This window comes from Paramisgurnus dabryanus, chromosome 18, assembly GCF_030506205.2.
Source record: "Paramisgurnus dabryanus chromosome 18, PD_genome_1.1, whole genome shotgun sequence".
NCBI classification, from domain to species: Eukaryota; Metazoa; Chordata; class Actinopteri; order Cypriniformes; family Cobitidae; genus Paramisgurnus; species Paramisgurnus dabryanus.
The window spans coordinates 3,758,150-3,776,991 of NC_133354.1; the positions used below are offsets into that span (position 1 = coordinate 3,758,150).

Consider the following 18,842-nt stretch of genomic DNA (forward strand, 5'->3'; position numbering starts at 1 on the left):
ATTGCCATTATTGTTACAAAACATACACAAACTCCCAGCACAAAAAGTTCATAAAAGCAGTCAGGAAAAAGTTAATAAAAATAACCACAAATTTTAATAATATAAAATGTTTTAAAAAGTTTATCAGCTTTACTAGAGAATGTAAGACCTTGTATAAAATTGTGGTTTTCTGGTGTTGCTAACTACAAATAACATTTTATTCCAAACAATTATTCTTTAGGTGAGTTGACATAATACAATTATCTAAAGTTATGAAAACCTATGAATGTATAATTGTGTTTGTGTAATTTTGTTTAACAACAAAAATAGTGTTTGAAATCCAGTCTAAAGTCTCATAATCTAATGGTGAGATTTGTTGGATCAAAGTTTGATTTCAATCATTGATTACACATTGATTTCAATCGTTGACATGACCTTATTCAGTCAATATTAAAGATATCAAAGTTATATATTTACAGAATGTAGCCTACTATGTAAGAAGATTTTATGTAGAAAACAGTAAATCCCAAAATGACTTGAGCTGGGTTTTCACAGGCAGGGTCACATACGGATAAAGGACCTTTAGAATAAGGAATGAATGGTGTGATATTTCCATATTTTATAAAAGAGCTGTAGTACCTTGCAAAAAAACATATGGAAACAGCAGTAATTTTAAATTGTAGTTTATTTTTAAGATGCATAGACAAAAAATATTTTTCCCCCAAGTTTAATACTTTTTGGGATGTACCCTTTTAAAAGGAAACATTTTAATATGTACCATTTAGGTACTGATATGCAGTGTTGGGGGTAACGCATTACAAGTAACGTGCATTACGTAATAATAATAATATTACTTTTCTGAAGTAACGAGAAAAATAACGCATTACTTTTCAATGTACACATTAATATTTGAGTTACTTTTTAGTTTAATTAATTTGATTAAAAAAATATGTACTCACATTATGCACTCTATGCGTACACGCCTGTGCGAACAGTTTTAGTCAGAAACATGAGATGGCAGGCCAGAGCTCGACATTTTTTTGTTCAAATATGCAATTTCTGAATGCAGAACCTTTCAGTCATAAAATTAATGAGGTATAATTCTGCCACATGTCAAGCCCTATATCTGCCCTGTACATTTTTTCTTTAAAATACCGGCTTCCATCATGTAGAATTAAATACATTATCAAAACTTAATAAGTAACAAACCCAGTGTGAATGTTCAGCAAAGGGTGGCAGTGGGTCAAACCTGAATTCTGAAAGACCTTGATAACAGATCAACGGTTTTAGGGGTGGTTTCCCGGACAAGGATTAGTTTAGGACAGGACTAGGCCTTAGTTTAATTGGGAAATATAACTAGTTTTAACAAACATACCTTATTAAAAACATCACTTGTGATCATTTTGAGGCAAAACAAAGATATATCAGTGCAAGTTGTTTTCAGTATGGACATTTTTTACATTTATTTTAGTCTAGGACTAGTCTAATCCCTGTCCGGGAAACCACCCCTTACAGTTTAATCTTCTGCTAAACCGAATAATCAGGATGAAGGAGGTGTGAAAATACAGAGGACACAAAAGCTTGTCAGTGTTGTATTTGTTCTGTTGCTCGGCTCTCCTGCGATGCTATTTCTGTGATCTGTCCTCTCATAGTCTATCCTTTTATAGCACAGCTTTTGAAGGGCAACAGCAGTCATGGGTTATAGCAGTGTTAGAGGTATGTTTTATTAATAGTCTCAAGTGCAGTAAATTTTCCATTAAAGTCAGTAAAGCATGAGGTGTGCGTGTTGCTATGCAGTGCATTTTGGACTTTGTGTGTTTGTTATTGGGTCACTGTGGATGAAGTGCTAATAATAGACAGACTTCAGGTTCATGAATGCAGGTGTTTGTATATGGTTTTACATATTATATACTATATGTAGTTGCCCGGAGGTCAATGACAAAGGAACACTCCCGTTTGTGAATCATCCTTATGCGGAATTGAAACTGAGGGCTTTTGCAATCAGGAAATGATGTAATAAACAATGTCTCATAAAATATGTCTCAAACAGCAGGAAATGGATTGGGAAAACCCTGTACAAGGCTATGAAGAAGGGAGGTCAGAGGTCAAAATCAAGTTATCACCTAGATGTAAAATGTCATCTCTTGTCATGTGATACATAAGCTCCCCCTGGCTGTAACATGTGAGAGTATCCACCAATGCAGCACGTCTTACATCTGGTGTGGACGTGCCGTAAATTCTGTTGATCATTAAATCTCACAGGGACTATATTGACAGCTGGAGGGTGTAAATTAGGAATCTATTACAAGCTAAAGCTTAAAAAAACCTTTCACCTTAACACATATACTGTAGTCACATTAACACCTTCAATATATAAACAATCTGAAGTACTTGAATAGCTTATAAGTTTAAATTAGAAATGATAAGCCAATGCACACTACTCTAAACACCTGACTAATGTTTTTTTTAAAGTCAGAAGAGTCAGATCGCTCTGAAGGGGTTGGGTTTTTCAGAGATGACCTCATTTTTTATCTCTGTCTGGAACGTTCATCATTATATTCTTCAGATGAGTTACAGCACGATACACTTTTAAAGGGAGTATAATGTTTATGAGGTACAGATATGTAAATTAATGCTTTCCCTGAGCTGCTTTGCTAATTTTAGCTGACCTACTAACCTGTTTATAGGCACCATGAGCATCATCAGATTACTTTTTAACCTAATTTTTCCCCATAGGGATGGCTGATGTATCAGTCTTAACCAACTTTGTTTTGTTTACTTAGGTAGCAGGTAAAACCGCTTCTCTCTCTATTCATCAGCTTCTCTAATTAGTATATTTTCTGATCTTAAGTTGCTCTTCATGTTGTGGTTTTTACAAAAAATATTTGTTAATCCAACTTATAAAAGTAAGTTACCTGGTTGCCTTAAAAATTGGAAAAAAAAGTAAATTTTTTTTGTCAACTAATATTTTTAAGTTAAATGATAAGTAACACTTTACTTGAAGGGGTGTTAATAAGACTTAACCACATACCCGTCACCCCACCCTTTTGAGTGGGGGGGGGGGTGAAAAGTTGATGTGCATCTTCAAATGAATATAACTCTGGCATTTTTTGGTCTAGAAGCCTAATCTTGGTCTTGTTTTAAAGAAGACAATGTAAGGTTTTTCACTGATGTTTCTGGAGCTGAAAATATTTAATAGAAAAATTGTTATAGCAGTTTAAATTTATTTTAATAATTATGCAATAATGCAATAACATATTAATTTGATAAATAAAATTGACATTGAACTTGTCATTAAAATGTCAATAAGTGTTAATACTGTAAGATTGAAAATATATGAATTTATTATTCCGTCACAACCCCCATTTCCATCATGTCCCATCTGCATTCCTGTGCTTACTGATAGTGATCAAAGACTATTGTCACAGCTGTTTATCCAATACAGTGGGGGTTAAAGGTGGTCTTCTGATTTGTCAGTTTGATTGTATTAGGGTTTGGTCAAGGACAGTGGGGGTTAATGGTGATTTTCTGATGGGTGTTTCTGATTGTATCATGTTGGGTTTAGTCACATGGTCAAGGTAAGGGGATGAAAGAATATGTTTGAGGGGTCTTGGGACTATTCTTTTTTTGCTTCTTATTTTGCTATCATAACTGCACTTAATTTCATCGTTTGTTATAAGTCGCAGAAGGGTGATAATTGACAAGAAATACACATTCAGTTTTACAGTAATTTCGGCGTTCCTACAGATTGAACCACTGTAGTGAATCCTCCCTACAATACTCAAATAATTTTAACAAAATGCAACAGACACATGAAAAGATTGTACCAAGTGTCATCGTTGCATTAAAACTGGCATAACTGAACAAATGACACTTGATGACAGTTGTCATAAACGTGCATAAAATCTCCTCCATGTTCATGACACATGTCATGTCATGATTATGAAGGTGTCATGTCAGTCTTATGAACACCCCTTCAAGTAAAGTGTTATCGAATGATTTTAAGACAACCATGTAACTTACGTTTGAAGGTGAATCAAATTGTTCATCATCTCTGAGGGCTAAGTTACTGCAGTGAACTGTTGCCTATATAAGCACATCAAACACTGCCAGGGAATGTGACATGATTCATTTCCTTTTGATTTTTATTAAGACAGTAGAACTGGGTTTGTGATTGTGAAAGTTTATCTTATTGGCCGCATGACAAGAACACAAAAAAACATTTATCAGAATTGACTTCAAAGTGTAATTGTATGATTAGGCTTGGCCAGAGAGTGATATTGATTTTAGTTTGTATTGACACTTGAACAAACTGTTTAGACTAGCCAAGTCAGAGAGTTTCTGTAATCATATCGATGACCTGTACTGGGAAAAGAAATTTAAACTAAGCAACAAGCGTGAGAATTTCACAATTTTGTGCATGATCTTTACCCTGTTTTGAGTTTTGTAAATAGTCCAGGATCAGCATTGTAAATAACTGGTTCATTTAAAGGAGTAGTCCACTTTAAAGATGAGGTCCATTGACTTTTCATAGTAGGAAAAGAAAATACTATGGTAAGTCAATGGGCCCCATCTTTAAAGTGGACTACTCCTTTAAACATGGATTTTAACAACACTTTTAAAAATTGGGTAAAGAAAATGTTTTATATTTTATTGCTTGTCACTACCATAATGTCTTAAAGGGATAGTTCACCAAAAAAAAGAAAATTCTGTCATCATAATAAATTAAAAGGGGACATTTTACAAGACTTTTTTATATGTCAAATAAATCTTTGGTGTCCTCAGAGTACGTATGCGATGTTTTAGCTCAAAATACAATATAGATAATTTATTATTGGTAGGTTTTAGCAAAAATGTGACTTTTTGGGTGTATCCTTTAAAGGAACACTCATATGCTCATTTTCCCAAAACATTTGATTTTTACAGTTTTGGAATCCATTCAGCCAATCTCTGAGTCTGGCGCTAGCACTTTTAGCAGAGCTTAGCAAAATCAATTGAATCTGAATAGAACATTGAACTGTAGATCCTAGTCATAGTCGCCTAGAAAATCACAATTTTTAATTTTCCGTCGGTCTTCGTACACGATTTAACTACAGAAGATTCAATTTTAAATAGAAAAATTATTGAAACTTTTTTTTGCGCGATGCTAATGGTCTAATCAGATTCAATGAGTTATGCTAAGCTATGCTAAAAGTGGTACCGCCAGACCCGGAGAACGACTGAATGGATTCCAAAACTGTAAAAATCAAATGTTTATCTCTAGGGGAGCTGGAAAATAAATAAAAAATTGGCATCACAAGGGGAACCAAATTTCAGAACCTATTTTTTCACATGCTTGCAGTGAATGGTGTACCAAAAATAAGGTCTGGGTTGATCTTCATCACATTTTCTAGGTTGATACAAACACTGAGGGCCCAATTATAGCACTTAAACATGGAAAAAGTCAGATTGTCTTGTTTTATAAAAGATATTTTGAAAAATGTTTGTAACCAAACAGATTCGGAGCACCATTCCATAGCATTATTTTTCCTACTACACAAGTCAATGGTGCCCCAGATCTGCTTGGTTACAATCTTCCTTTGTATTCAGCAGAACAAAGAAATTTATACGTCACGTTTGGAGCCAGAAATGACAGAAATGTCATTTTTGGGTGAACTATACCTTTAAGTGGGGTATTTGTTCATGAATCGTGAGCAATAGTGTGTGCATTTGATGCCATAGTACACAAGCAAACTTATTGAAGATATTACAATTCATTTTATTGGATTAAATAATTTGCTACTGATTGACAGGTAAACATAAGTTTAAAGGTCAAAAACAGTATTACACCTGAAATACACAGAAAAAAAACAAGAACAGTAAAAGCTAAAAGTCAAATATAAAGTTTAGTACAAAGTGTGAGCAGCACATGTTAATCATTTTAAGGCAAACATTGTTGTGAAAAAAAAACTTTTGATTAATTCATTGTTTTGCTACTTAAGATATTTACCTCAAAATAAGCAGCATAGAATTTCGGTAAGGGCAAAACATGGCAAACAAACAAATACTGGCATCATTAGACATGCTAATGTCATTGTAGCAGAACTGAACTATATAATCGATTCAAAAGATCTTAAGTATCACCTGAACTCAGTAAAGGATGACAGTCAAAATTTACCGGCTGGATCTGTAATGCTTGTGATTCGATGAGTAGCTGACAGTCCAAGCAGGGATTTAAAAAAGGATAAGCTGACCATCTGTCATGATTTTAACATATTGTGCCACCGGAGTAGGATTTCAAATGAACTATGAAGTGTTTTTGCTGGTTAAATAGCATTTTACTACTCTCAAGCTGTTTTTAAAGCATTCACAACAAAGTAATGTCTGAAACATATTCTGCACAAGCACGATCTGAGCTGGATTTTCATCTTGTAAAATGTGTCAGATTGTGTTGCATTCTCAGTGTTGTGTCATGTAATTTGCATAAACATTCACAGTGGATTATCTCTTTAATATCTGCGTGAGTTAAATTGTTACTGAATAATAAGACATCCGAGTTTACTGTCACACACTTGATACCAGGGTGCTTCGGTTTGCACGTTGTGTAGAATGTGTTTCATAACATTAAGTAAACAAAGTAATACATCTTTATGAACATTATTGATTTTTAACAAATCTGCCAATAGCACTGAGAATAGAGAAATATTGTTATACAACAAAATGATCTCGATCTCTGGAAGAACATTGATTTTTCCTTGCGCACAAAATGAAATTTTGGTTTGTTGCTGTTACAGGGTTGTAGTCTTGTAAATAAATTTAACACAGAAGCAGATTGTTCGGTAAAAGTAAAAATGTGCATATTTGTAATATTATACAACCTTATTGCTATATTAACAGTTCCACAGCCTCATGCTTTATTTGAATAATTAATATTACAATACAATATTGGCTTTAGGTAATGCACTATGGATTATTATTGCTATATAGAGTCGAAAGGTGTTCAAATATATCCCCAAGACTTATTAAGATGTAGCTCTTCATCATGGCTAGATAAAACAAGATAACGGTTACCACATTCCTCCCAGCGAGAGATTTTTCCGTCATCCACCACGACAAACTTCCACTCCACCTGGCTGTCCACGGGGAGGGTGATGGTGTTGGCCCAAAACCCATCTTTGGCTCTGTGGAGCGGAACGAAGCTCTCCCAAGCCCCCAACTCCTGCAGGCTCCCAGTAACAGCCACCAGCTGGCTGGAAGAGTATGTAATGTAGTGAACTCTGAAGGTAATGCGAACCTGTTGTGGCAAGGGCTGAACAGTTGCTACTCTTTTATTTGCCAGTTCTTCATCATGTTTGTCCTTTAACGCAACCATCACCTCTTCTTTTTCTCTATTTGTGTGTTTTTCGTCAGTGGACGATGCACTGGTTGCAGTTAACCAAGGAAGATCTTTGAACTCTGGCCCACCTACATTCAGCCACTCATTATTGTCCATAATGGCGTCCATGATGCTAATCTCATTCTTGTCCTGTTTCTTCTCCATTGATGCACCGTCCTCATCCGCTTTTTTCTCGACAGACTCACGCGTGGAGGATCCACTAATGAAGGAATTATCCGTCTGGAAGCCCAGGTAGTTCTGCAGGGGCTCGGTGGGATAGTCAAACTTGTTGCTGGGGTTTTGATGCTTGATCGGAGGCTCCACATTCGGGCTTCCACATTGAAACCACGGCTGGCCTTTATTGTTTCCTACCGGATCCGTTTTTTTATCGTAGCAACAGCAATCCAAGTCTTTTGTCCTGGGGAAACGCCAATTATGGTGATCCTCAAACTTGCTTCTTAAACTTGTATTATCCATTACATCCACGGTTGATGTTTTGTGGTCGTCCTCAGATCTGATCTTACTGCGATTGGATGGATCTGCAGCTTGGTTTGAAAAATAATTGCTTTGAGAAGTGAATACGTGCCCGCGCAAATCATCCTGAGGTTTACCTGTAAGAGCATCTTGATGTTTCTCAGAAATTATCTCTCGAGCGCTTTCCGTTTCAGACGGCTCATCCGTGTCTCCGTTCAACTCCGTCTCATGATCTTTCAAATGTTCCTCAGTTTCCTCTTTGACCGTTTCACCAGTCTCAAGTTGGCACGCTAATCGGGTGAACTGTACATTAACATCCTCACAGATATCTTCCACACATTCACGACCTGCATCCTCATGCTGAATACGGTCCTGAAATTCCAGGTTATCATCAGGTTTATCGGGATCCATTTCCATGCTTTGATCCAGATCAGAGTCTGCTTTCTCTTCTGATTCAGGTTCCAACTCTGTAAGGAGCTCATCTGTAATTTCCTCCAAGTCCTTGAGAGTGCTTTCATTCAGGTCTTTTTCTGACACCTCAGTAGAAAGAAGGCTGCTATTGGTTGCTAAGAGGTCTATATTATCTCTAGACTCTGACTCAACACAACACGTCTTCTGTTTTGCCTCTGCCTCCTGATCTTCTCCTACAAGAAAGTGAAAAACTATTAGCTACATTATATGCTTAAGGTTTTAAAAATGTATTTCTGAAATTTTTCAGCAAAATTATTGCAGATATATTCAAGTTTTTCCGCTCTTCTTTAAAAATTTATGTTTTTCTTTCATTGTACCTGTTTTGATGCTATATAAACTATCTGAAAAAAAAACCAACATAAGCTAGACCAGCTTGCTACACCAGCAAAATTATTGTAGATATATTCAAGTTTTTCCATTCTTCTTTAAAAATGTATGTTTTTCTTTCATTGTACCTGTTTTGATGCTATATAAACTATCTGAAAAAAAACCAACATAAACTAGACCAGCTTGCTACACCAGCAAAACCAGCTAAAACCAAACTGGCATAAGCTGGTTTAAAGTGGCAATAGCTGGTTTAAGGTGGTCCTCCCAGCCTGGCAAAGCTGGTCAAGCTGGTGGGTCATGTGGTCTTCCAGCCCAACCAGCTTTAAAAGTGACCAAAACACAGCTAGACCAGCTTGCTACACCAGCAAAACCAGCTAAAAGCTGGGAGACCAGCTGAAACCAGCTCACTATCTTATGCTGGTCTCCCAGCTTTTAGCTGATTTTGCTGGTGTAGCAAGCTGGTCTAGCTGTGTTTTGGTCACTTCTAAAGCTGGTCAGGCTGTAAGACCACATGACCCACCAGCTCGACCAGCTTTGCCAGGCTGGGAGGACCACCTTAAACCAGCTACTCCCATTTTAAATTAGCTTTAATGCTGGATTTTTCAGTAGGGATTATACTGCGTTTTGGGCGACTCGGATTTAGGAATTTTCCCACCTGACAAAGTAACATTAAAAGTATTTAGTAACATTAAAACATTAATGTTTAATTTGTAAACATTAAACACATTAACATATTTTTTTAAAATTATTTTCTAACATCAAAACACAAAAAGTACTAAAAAAAGTGTTTAGTAAAATAAAATAGCATCGTTTTCGACATCATTTCTGGGTTGAGGTGGGAAATATCCTAAATCCGAGTTGTCTGGAACGTAGCATTTATCATTGTTTTCAAACATGAATGGTACACACTAATAGCATGTTTTTTGGGACACGTACCATGGTAATAAGTTTCTTTGATGTCTTGCAAAAAAAAAAAGGTAAATAAATGATAAATAGAAGAAAGAAAGATGTGAATCGTAGATTTTTGGACAATGCATAAAAACGACCATTTTTATTTTAATCATAATTTCATTTAAACAATATGTTAGTTTGTTATATTAATAGTTATTTTATTAACAAAGCTAAACAAAAATTAAATAAATTATCATTTCTAACTTTTCTTCAACTTCAATACCACGCCCCTGAAGCTATGTCAACCAATTCGATTCAAGTAAACCCGCACAAGCTAAATGATTGACAGCCAGAGAGCGTTTCTGATTGGCTGATTTTCTGACTGACTAAAACAGCGCGGGTCACTCCCCCCTGACAGGTACTTATTCTGTTTTTATATCAAATCACGTCTTTAAGTCAGAGGCAAGTGTGATTTGTGTGAATTTCAGCGATATCTGTCAGGAAATTCAGACATAATGCGCGTGGTTTTACAATAAAATCACGAACACATTCTTTCACTCTGTGACGACGTTAGAAATGCCAGCAACTCACATGAATGAGCGCGTGTTGGTGGCGTGCACGCTCACAGTATCATGATTATTATGAAAGGAGAGAGAAAGACTGAAAAAAAAACACCGATTCATTTACATTTACATCCTCCTCTGGTTCAACAATTGTTCGGTTTTACCTGTTGACTCGGTCTCAGTAGGTTGATCCCCCCTCTCTCTCCTCATCCGGGCCGAGGTCCCATCTTTCTTTGCTGCGGTTGTGTCGTTACCGTTATTCACGCGACCCTTCCCACGCTGACCTCTAACGGATCGGTAAATGAGAAACGCAGCGCATACCGACAGCGTAGCAATGATCCCTACGACGACCACGACACCGTATCCACCGATCAGATCCAGCAGAACGTGGCGATCCACCGCAATCGGTTTGCTGTTTGTCATGGCGATGCTCTGAGGGACAGAGAGCCGCGTGTGTAAATGTGTACAGGTGAAGCAAAGGAGAGAAGATCACTTCATTCTCATTGCCACGGCTGAAATGAGGCACTGCTGCGCAGAAGGATCCAGACCCCGCAATCAGGTGAGTACACTGCCAATGGGCGTCTCTCTCTCTCTCTCTCTCTCTCTCTCTCTCTCTCTCTCTCTCTCTCTCTCTCTCTCTCTCTCTCTCTCTCTCATGCAAACACACACTTGACGTTTGTCTAAATATCATTGTTTTCACTCACTTCACTTCATTTATGTCTAATCAGTTGTTCTCAGTGGTTTGGTTATTTTGTTACAAATAAAAAAATCAATTTAACTCTAATATACTTTATTTGGTAGAAATTGTGAGGGGGTAAGTTAGGCCTTTAAATAGTTTTGTGGTGAAAATGGGGGTAAAGTAAAAGAGATGGTATAATCTATAAAAATTATAAAATTTTTAATAATTGTATTAGCTAACATGAATTTATAGGGGTGGTTTCCCGGACAGGGATTATCTTAAACTCGGATTAGACCTTAGTTTAATTAGGAAATATAACTAGTTTTAACCAACATGCCTTACTAAAACATTACTTGTGTGCATTTTGACTTAAAACAAAGGGCACTGATGTATTTTAAGATATGTCAGTGCAAGTTGTTTTCAGTTTGGACAGCTCTTACATTTTTTTAGTCTAGGACTAGTCTAATCCCGTCCGGGAAAACCGCCCCATAATGAACAATGTAGTTTGTCAGCATTTTCTTATCTTGGTTAATGTTAGTTTATGTATGTGCAGCATCATCTATATTAGCAGTAACCTTTAGATTAAAACTATTAGTAAATGCTGATATTAACATAAATTAAGATTAACAAATGCTGTAGAAATGTTGTTCATTTTTAGGTAATGTTAACTACTGGTAACACAAGCATCCCTGTTTCATGACTCATGGTCAGTTTGTTGGTCAGAATATACTTGGTCAAAGTTTGGTTATTGATTAAACAGATTCTCGGTCAAGGTTTAAACATTCCAGCACAACATTTATTTTGGGTCTGTAACTGAACCGTTTGCTTTGGTTATTTTGATTATGGTTTTATTTTCCATAGAGTAACCTACATTTGTGTCTTTATATTTATAAATAAATAAACAAACATATATACAATGTTGAATTAACATCACTGCAGAAGTTATTCTATGCATGCAAAATATATTTTTATGCAATTAAATTATGTTTGTGTAGGTAAGTGATGCTTTAAAAATATTTTTTTAATTCTGGGGAAAATGCAAAACACCGTCTGTTCTGTCATTACACACATTTTGGAGCATTAATAACAGTTTTTACTAAATTCATTTATTGATTAACTGATTTTGCTCTAGTAAGGTAAATCAATGAGTACTCGTGATTAGACATTTTTAGGAACATTTTTAACTTTTTCTCATTCTGAAAGCCCAAATAGAAATGCATATAAGGAGTTGTAGTCTACAGTAGTCAGCACATTTAAGTGTTGATTCTCTACAATACAAAAAAAACCTGCTGCCACCTACTGGTAAATGAAGCTATAGCTATACATTTTAAATTTGATATTTATTTACATTCATTACACATCTATCTTCCTAACATCAGCCTGTTGCAGGTCTGCTTTACTACACTATTGAACATATTTCCAATTTATATTGCACTTTACATCTGCTATGTATATATTAGCCAGTCAAACAATATCACCCCGATTACACACTTCTGCACATTTGCAACAGTTAATACTGCTGTTGTCTGTTTGCATTTCATATTCATATGCATGTTTATATTTCATTCATATGCATACGTTGTATAACTTTTATCAGGTGGAGTGCCCTCATGCTCCACCAGAGGGCACTCCTGTCTTTTACATTCAATATCACTCTTCACTATGTTTCCCATAATGATTTGATTTTAATGATTTGAATAATTTATACACTTGATTGATTGATATGATTAATAACCCTTTGCATGGACTCATTATCTCTGATCACATATGTTTCTCATTACATTGTAATAATGACCAGCCTATTTAAGCCCAGTCATTTTTGTCATGCAAAAATGCCTGCATCTTTTCCCAGTTCTCTCCTAATGTTTTTCCAGAGGTGGACACTACTTCAGTATTTTACTTTTTACATAAAAGTAAATTTTCAAGTATTCGTATTTTATTAGTGTTTTTCTTTGGAAACATTAATTCCAAAGCATTATCATAATTTTTATTCTAACTACATTTCTAAGTTTTTGGTTTATATTTAATATTTAAGTACATTAAACATCTAGAACATTTTTACTTTTACTTAAGTAAAAAGTACTTTCCTACTTTTACTCAAGAAAAGTAAAAGTACACAATTTTTAATATGCAAAATAAAAGGAATACACAGTATGATTCTATGCTTTAGAATGTAGAATGAAAGTAAAAGAAAAAAAATTCCCAAGACAAACAGATGCTTGGAAAATGTAACTTAAATACTCAAGTAGTGTCCACCTCTGTATACTTTATATTTATTTTTGGGTTGCTTACCTGTGTTATTGACCTCTGCCTGTGATATGGGCGAATGATTGTGGATGACCCTTTAATAAAGTTTACTCAATAAAAATAACTTCGTTATCACCTAACAAAATAATTGTTTGTAAAAAGTCCTAGATTAGTTAAAAAATTTCAATTGTATGTGATTTCAGTTAAATAAAAGACTATTTTCCATTTTTTATATATTTTCCATTTCTTAAAATGTAAAAATCTTGTTTCGTTCTCATGAACCTAATCTCATTGTCTCGTGGGTTAAGTGTCTTGTCACACCCCTATCAAATGCTTTCAGGTGCATCTTAGTCATATTTTCTGTCATATTTGTCATAACTGTCATATCTTGTGATGATTAACAGATGTAATACATACGTTTTACATGAGTTACACACAGTCAGATTATTTGTATGTATTACAATACTGATTATATGATTGATGGATTCATGTATTGTGGTTGGACTAGTGAAACTATTGGCAGCGCAAGTAAAAACTACTAAGCTAGCAGAAAAATCTTTATTGTTTATGCAATAATAAGGGGGTTAAAAAAACCACAGAATAAAAACACAACTGCATAGCACAAAACACAGAAATATCTAAATAAAACAGAATATATATATGTGGATAGATAATAATTGTTTGGCAACCCAAAGTTAATGTAGCTATGGATATGGATCTGCTTTACAGTTAATATAACATAGACAATCTTTTTATACAACTTTTTATAAAGTGTTTGTGGTAAATAAAGTGGCTTTTCCCTTCCTTTTAGAACCTTTTTTTTTACTTCAAAAGCCTTTTTGTGCAGCAGAAAGGATGTTAACGGTTCTTTTTTGAAACATACAACTCGATAAAAGATATTTTAAGAACCTTTATTTTAAATAGTTTGTATCGAAATTATTAAATTACAATATTGCATGAATAATAGAAAACACAACCATTGCGCTAATAATTTGGCAGATGCTTTAATCCTAAGCGATTTACAAACATCATAATATCATTATTAAATTCAGTCCAATAGTTTTTGTCTAAAAATTATGGACAATGTTTAATGTTGTGTCATATTTTGTTTTTATATGTATCCCAGTATCTCATTTTTTTCTTAAAATAACATCAAAGATAATGCATAAAATCTCAAGCTATATTGCATAAAGCATTTTATTCCAATAAAACATTTTGTTGTTGCAGTGATAAGTGGTATATTTTAAAAACATAAAGCTTTGTCACTTTCACACTTTTTAAATTTAATGGATCAGGATGTAGAAGATGAAGGGCCATAAGAGAAAGAGGAGGTGCTGAGTGATGCTCTTAGCACTGTTACACAGATTCCCCTGACAGCATGAGATTCCCACGAAATCTTGAGTCACTTGTGATGTAACATTACAGATTGATTTAGAGGCACATCCTTTTAGAGCTGTCACAGAAGTTACTAATGCAAAGAAATGAAAAGTTAAAAAAATTAACCATTCATATGATATATGTGCTTTTTTATCATATATACTTGCAGTCAAAGTCACACCTTATTCAGTGTTTTCTTTATTTTAATTTTTTCAACATATGTCAATACTGAAGACATCATGTCAAAACAAATATGGAATTATGCAGTCAACAAAGTGTGTTAAATAAGAGAATATTCTCTAACTTTTGCTATGATGACAGTTTGCACATTTGTCATTTTTAGTCAGCTTCATGAGGTAGTCACCTGGAATGATTTTCCAAGAATCTTAAAGTTCCCAGAGGTGTTCTTCATTGTCCAGTTTTATTTAAATCTGGTGATTGTGGAGGTCACGTTATGCAGCACTGCATCTTGGACAAATAGGTGTTACGGTACACCCATGGTTTTATTTTCCACTGTGGTGCAATGTAATACAAAACGCGTCAGTCATTGCCTTGGTAACGCAAAAGTTAACCAGAGTATATATAATGTAAATAGCGAGCCCATTGTGGAGTATGATCATATTTTATTGCTTTTAGGACTACTTTTTACCCGATCTATGTTTATTTTGCACAAATAGTGCACTTTACCAGCTTCAGAGATAAACTTGTAGCTAGACAGCATATAGCTGCACAATAAATTGCATGCGATTGTTAATGCTCATCTTATCAGTTAAGCCGGTTCCTTGATTAGTAGTAAATCGGGGTAATTTCGCCTTCCTTATTGGAGACGTATCACCTGCGATAATGAATGCGATATTGCTTGTCAGTGAACTATAGCTTTGTGTAGTAAATGCCACTCCATCTGAAAGCAGGTGATGGCGATTTACTACTATTCAAGGAACTGGCTTTACTGACGAGATGTGCACGACATGTAGCCCTAATGAGGCATACACACCAAATGCGAATTCAACGTTTTGCGCAAGTAGATTACATACAAAGTCAAAGCAAAGACGCAAACTCGCGCAATGCAATTCGATTTACGGGAATTTGGCGACACGATTGCCGCAAAAATGTGTTATTCACCTCTAACGAGTCTTTGTGCAAATTGAAAATATTAAACTCAAGCAAAAAATTGCATGACATGAAGATAAATCCCATGAGTAATTTAGAGCGAGGAATGCGATGCTTCGCATTTGGTGTGTACGCACTAAGACAGCTGACAAGGGACTGATCCTGAGCGGCGACATTTTTTGTGCAATGCTACTTTACCTTCATAACTCGCCCTTTGCAGCAGTTTAGGTAACGACATTTGTGCTTTCATACTGAACTCATTAAGCGGAAGATAAAGAGAGAGTATGCGGCATGCTTAGGCAAGGACACAGAAAGTCAAGTATACCTTGCTACTGTACCTTTCACTCAACGTACTCCACGGGTCATATGCGTCCTGTCCATACGGATCAACTGCAATTTGTCAGGCTACCTTCAAAAGTGCATTCGAATTGATATGAAAGGTGCTCATCAGGAGTTTATGATGATCGATATTTTGAACACAGCACTACTTCAGCACAGTAATGGCGCTTTTCCATTGGATAGTACAGCGCAGTACGGTTCATTACAGCTCATTTTCGTGGGTTTTCCACTGTGTACAGTACCTTGTACGCATTTTTTTTTGTAGTACCACTTCGGTTGAGCCGCACCAATACTAAAATGTGACGTGTAAGACTGCAGACCACTGATTGGTCAGTAAAAACTAGCGTCATTGCGAAATGCAAGATTAGCTTACCCTCATAAGTGCCAATTTCATTGGTTTGGCGAATGTGCACTTGGGATTGGATTCAAAGTTTTTGAGATTTTTCAGATTGACTGACCTTTATTTCTTAAATTAATGATAGACTGGTTTTCTCTTTACTTAAGTGAGTGTTTTTTTGCCATAATATGGTTAGTTGTAGTGGCACTTATAGGGCTTTTGTGCTCACCCGTCCTCTGCAAGACAACTGATGCTCTAAAACAAATTAGGCAAGAAATGTAAAAAAATAACTATTGACAAGGCACACATGTGAATTGGAAACCATTCCAGGTGACTACCTCGTGAATCTAATGAGAAAATGCCATGACTTTACCAAGCTATCATCAAAGCTAAATGTAGCTTTGGACAATATAAAATATATTCTGGGTTGTTTAACATTTTTTTTTTTGCTACATAATTTCATACATGCTATTTTGGATGTTTTTGTTATTAATGTGTTATGCTGAAAAAAAATTTAAAAAGAAAAAACTTAAGGAGAAGACGTTTCCAAACTTCTACTGTACATATAATCATAGAAAATGCACATTTATGCACTGTAAAAAATAAGCTGTAACTATGCAGCTGGTTGCCAGTAACTTACTGTAGAAGAAAAAGACTGAAAATGTTTCATGTTCATTTAACTTTGAACAAACTGTTGCCAGTAAATAACACAAATGTAAAATCTACAGTAAGTTACTGGCAGCTAGTTGCCAGTAATAACCAGTAATACTGTAATTTTTTTTTACAGTGTGCAGATATTTGAAAAATACATAGTTGAAAAAAAACTGTGCAATTATTAAGAGACAGTCATCCATTAGAAACAAATCTACTTTTTTATGTTAACAAATTCTCTATTACCTTGTGCTTTAATGCAGTAGTCTTCAGTTCCCAAACAGTTTAATTTGTTTGAGCAACTGATACCATTACAGTAGTAACATTGCATCCCATTAGGGGTGTTAGAGCTGTAATCTGTAGAAGAAACAAATCTTATTTTTTCAGCTTCTGCAACAATTAAGCTTCATCTTAGATATAGTGCTACATATCAAAGACAATACCTGTGACGTCTTTGCCATTACAGAGGTCAGTGTTACAGCAATCCATAGATAACGCTGTCCTTGAAATGCCAAAGTTAATGGTTCCATTTACACAGCTTTGTGGCGCATTGCACTCCTTAACCGCTACGCTAACCGTAGCGAGACCTAAAAGAACAAAAATAGAGAAAAAATTGATCTGCAGCTGAGTTTTTTTATGTGTGTTTCTGAGAAATGACTAAAAGTTTTACTAAATATTTCATTTCTTAAGCATTTTTGCATTTATGTAAAGTACATTCTGTGAAAATATAACCTTGATATATTTAATATTATTGACTTAGTAAGATCATATCAAAGATTGAAATCAATGTGAAATCAAACTTTGAAGCTCTTAATCTTATAATAAACTTGAGTCCTTATTGGATTTCACAGACACGCCATTATTTTATTATTTTTATTTTATTTTATGATGGGAGACGTTTTTGAAGGAATAAGGCTATAGCTGCGTCCCAATTCTAAGGATGGATCCTTCAAAGGACCCGGATTTGAAAGCGATCCTTGATGGATTCAGTCTTTGAAGGACGCAGCATTCAAAGTCTCGAACTAAAATGAGACGATCTAGCCTACAAAGGATTTTCTAGTTGTATCACTTGCTGTTCCTGCTCACCGCACCTGTCACTTACTGGGACACAGCAGAGACGTTTCTGCATTCAGAAATTTTAATTTTATTTCAGAAAATATAACACACTTATAAATTAAATGCATTAACAAGAAAAGTGCAACACACATGTTGCAATAATAATGTTAATACAAAACATTTATGTAACATGTAGCTTTGTAGAAACACAGATCCTAAGATCCTTCACTTGCAATAGTACATTTTATCACCAAAAAAGTCAATGTAAAGTCGGCACATAAAAAATCCAAACGCATCAAAAATGTAATAACAGAATTTCACATAGCGCATAAAAACGTCGGATAAAAAGCTTGTGTTCTCGAAATAAATAAGAACTATTTTTTGATGCTTTTGGAGCTTTGATGTGCTGACTTTATATTGACATTTTCATATGATTTTTATTTGAGCACCCTGCACTTTAGGTTGATGTGTGTGCTTTTTTTATCACCCAAAAAGTCAACAATAACATTAGCACACAACCGACAGGCTCATCCAGCAGAAAAAAAATCAACAATATATAGCATTGCAATAAATTTATTCTCCAACTCACCAATGGATTCTGTGACTGTTACACTTGTACATGTAGTCGAATTAGAGGGACACGTCTTCTCTACACCTGCACAAGAACCCGTCACACCTGTACACTCATAACATTTAAGTGAGTGTCCTAAAAACAAAATAAGAGAGAAACATTAAACAATCTGTATTTGTAGCTAATAAAACATTAAACAGGCTTTTGTGTTTCGTACTGTACCTCCAGCGAAGAGAGCGCAAAGAAGAACAACGAAGATGTTCAGATTCATCTTTGGTCAGTCAGAATGTGAATAATCTAGAAAGACTTTTCAGTTGCCTTTATATGACTGAACAAATAATGGTGAAACTGAATAAACACAGATAGTTCTGATTGACTGAGTTCGTGGACCAACAGGATCTTTTGGTTGTACGTGT

The 18,842-nt window shown here is 35.2% G+C and overlaps 2 protein-coding genes across 2 annotated transcripts; both read right to left on the reverse strand.

Moving 5' to 3' along the window:
- Positions 1-5,721: 5,721 nt before the first annotated feature.
- stbd1 (starch binding domain 1) lies at positions 5,722-10,636 on the reverse strand. The gene is made up of 2 exons (XM_065243836.2): positions 10,224-10,636; positions 5,722-8,451 (listed from the first exon to the last, which is right to left on the reverse strand). Exons 1-2 carry the CDS (start codon positions 10,480-10,482, stop codon positions 6,959-6,961), a joined length of 1,752 nt encoding a protein of 583 aa, XP_065099908.1. The 5' UTR covers positions 10,483-10,636; the 3' UTR covers positions 5,722-6,958.
- A 3,038-nt stretch (positions 10,637-13,674) lies between these two features.
- On the reverse strand, positions 13,675-18,720 carry LOC135721805 (urokinase plasminogen activator surface receptor-like). Its single transcript, XM_065244259.1, has 5 exons — positions 18,649-18,720; positions 18,445-18,561; positions 17,243-17,386; positions 17,046-17,156; positions 13,675-14,453 (listed from the first exon to the last, which is right to left on the reverse strand). Exons 1-5 carry the CDS (start codon positions 18,695-18,697, stop codon positions 14,269-14,271), a joined length of 606 nt encoding a protein of 201 aa, XP_065100331.1. The 5' UTR covers positions 18,698-18,720; the 3' UTR covers positions 13,675-14,268.
- Between the last annotated feature and the right edge of the window lie 122 nt (positions 18,721-18,842).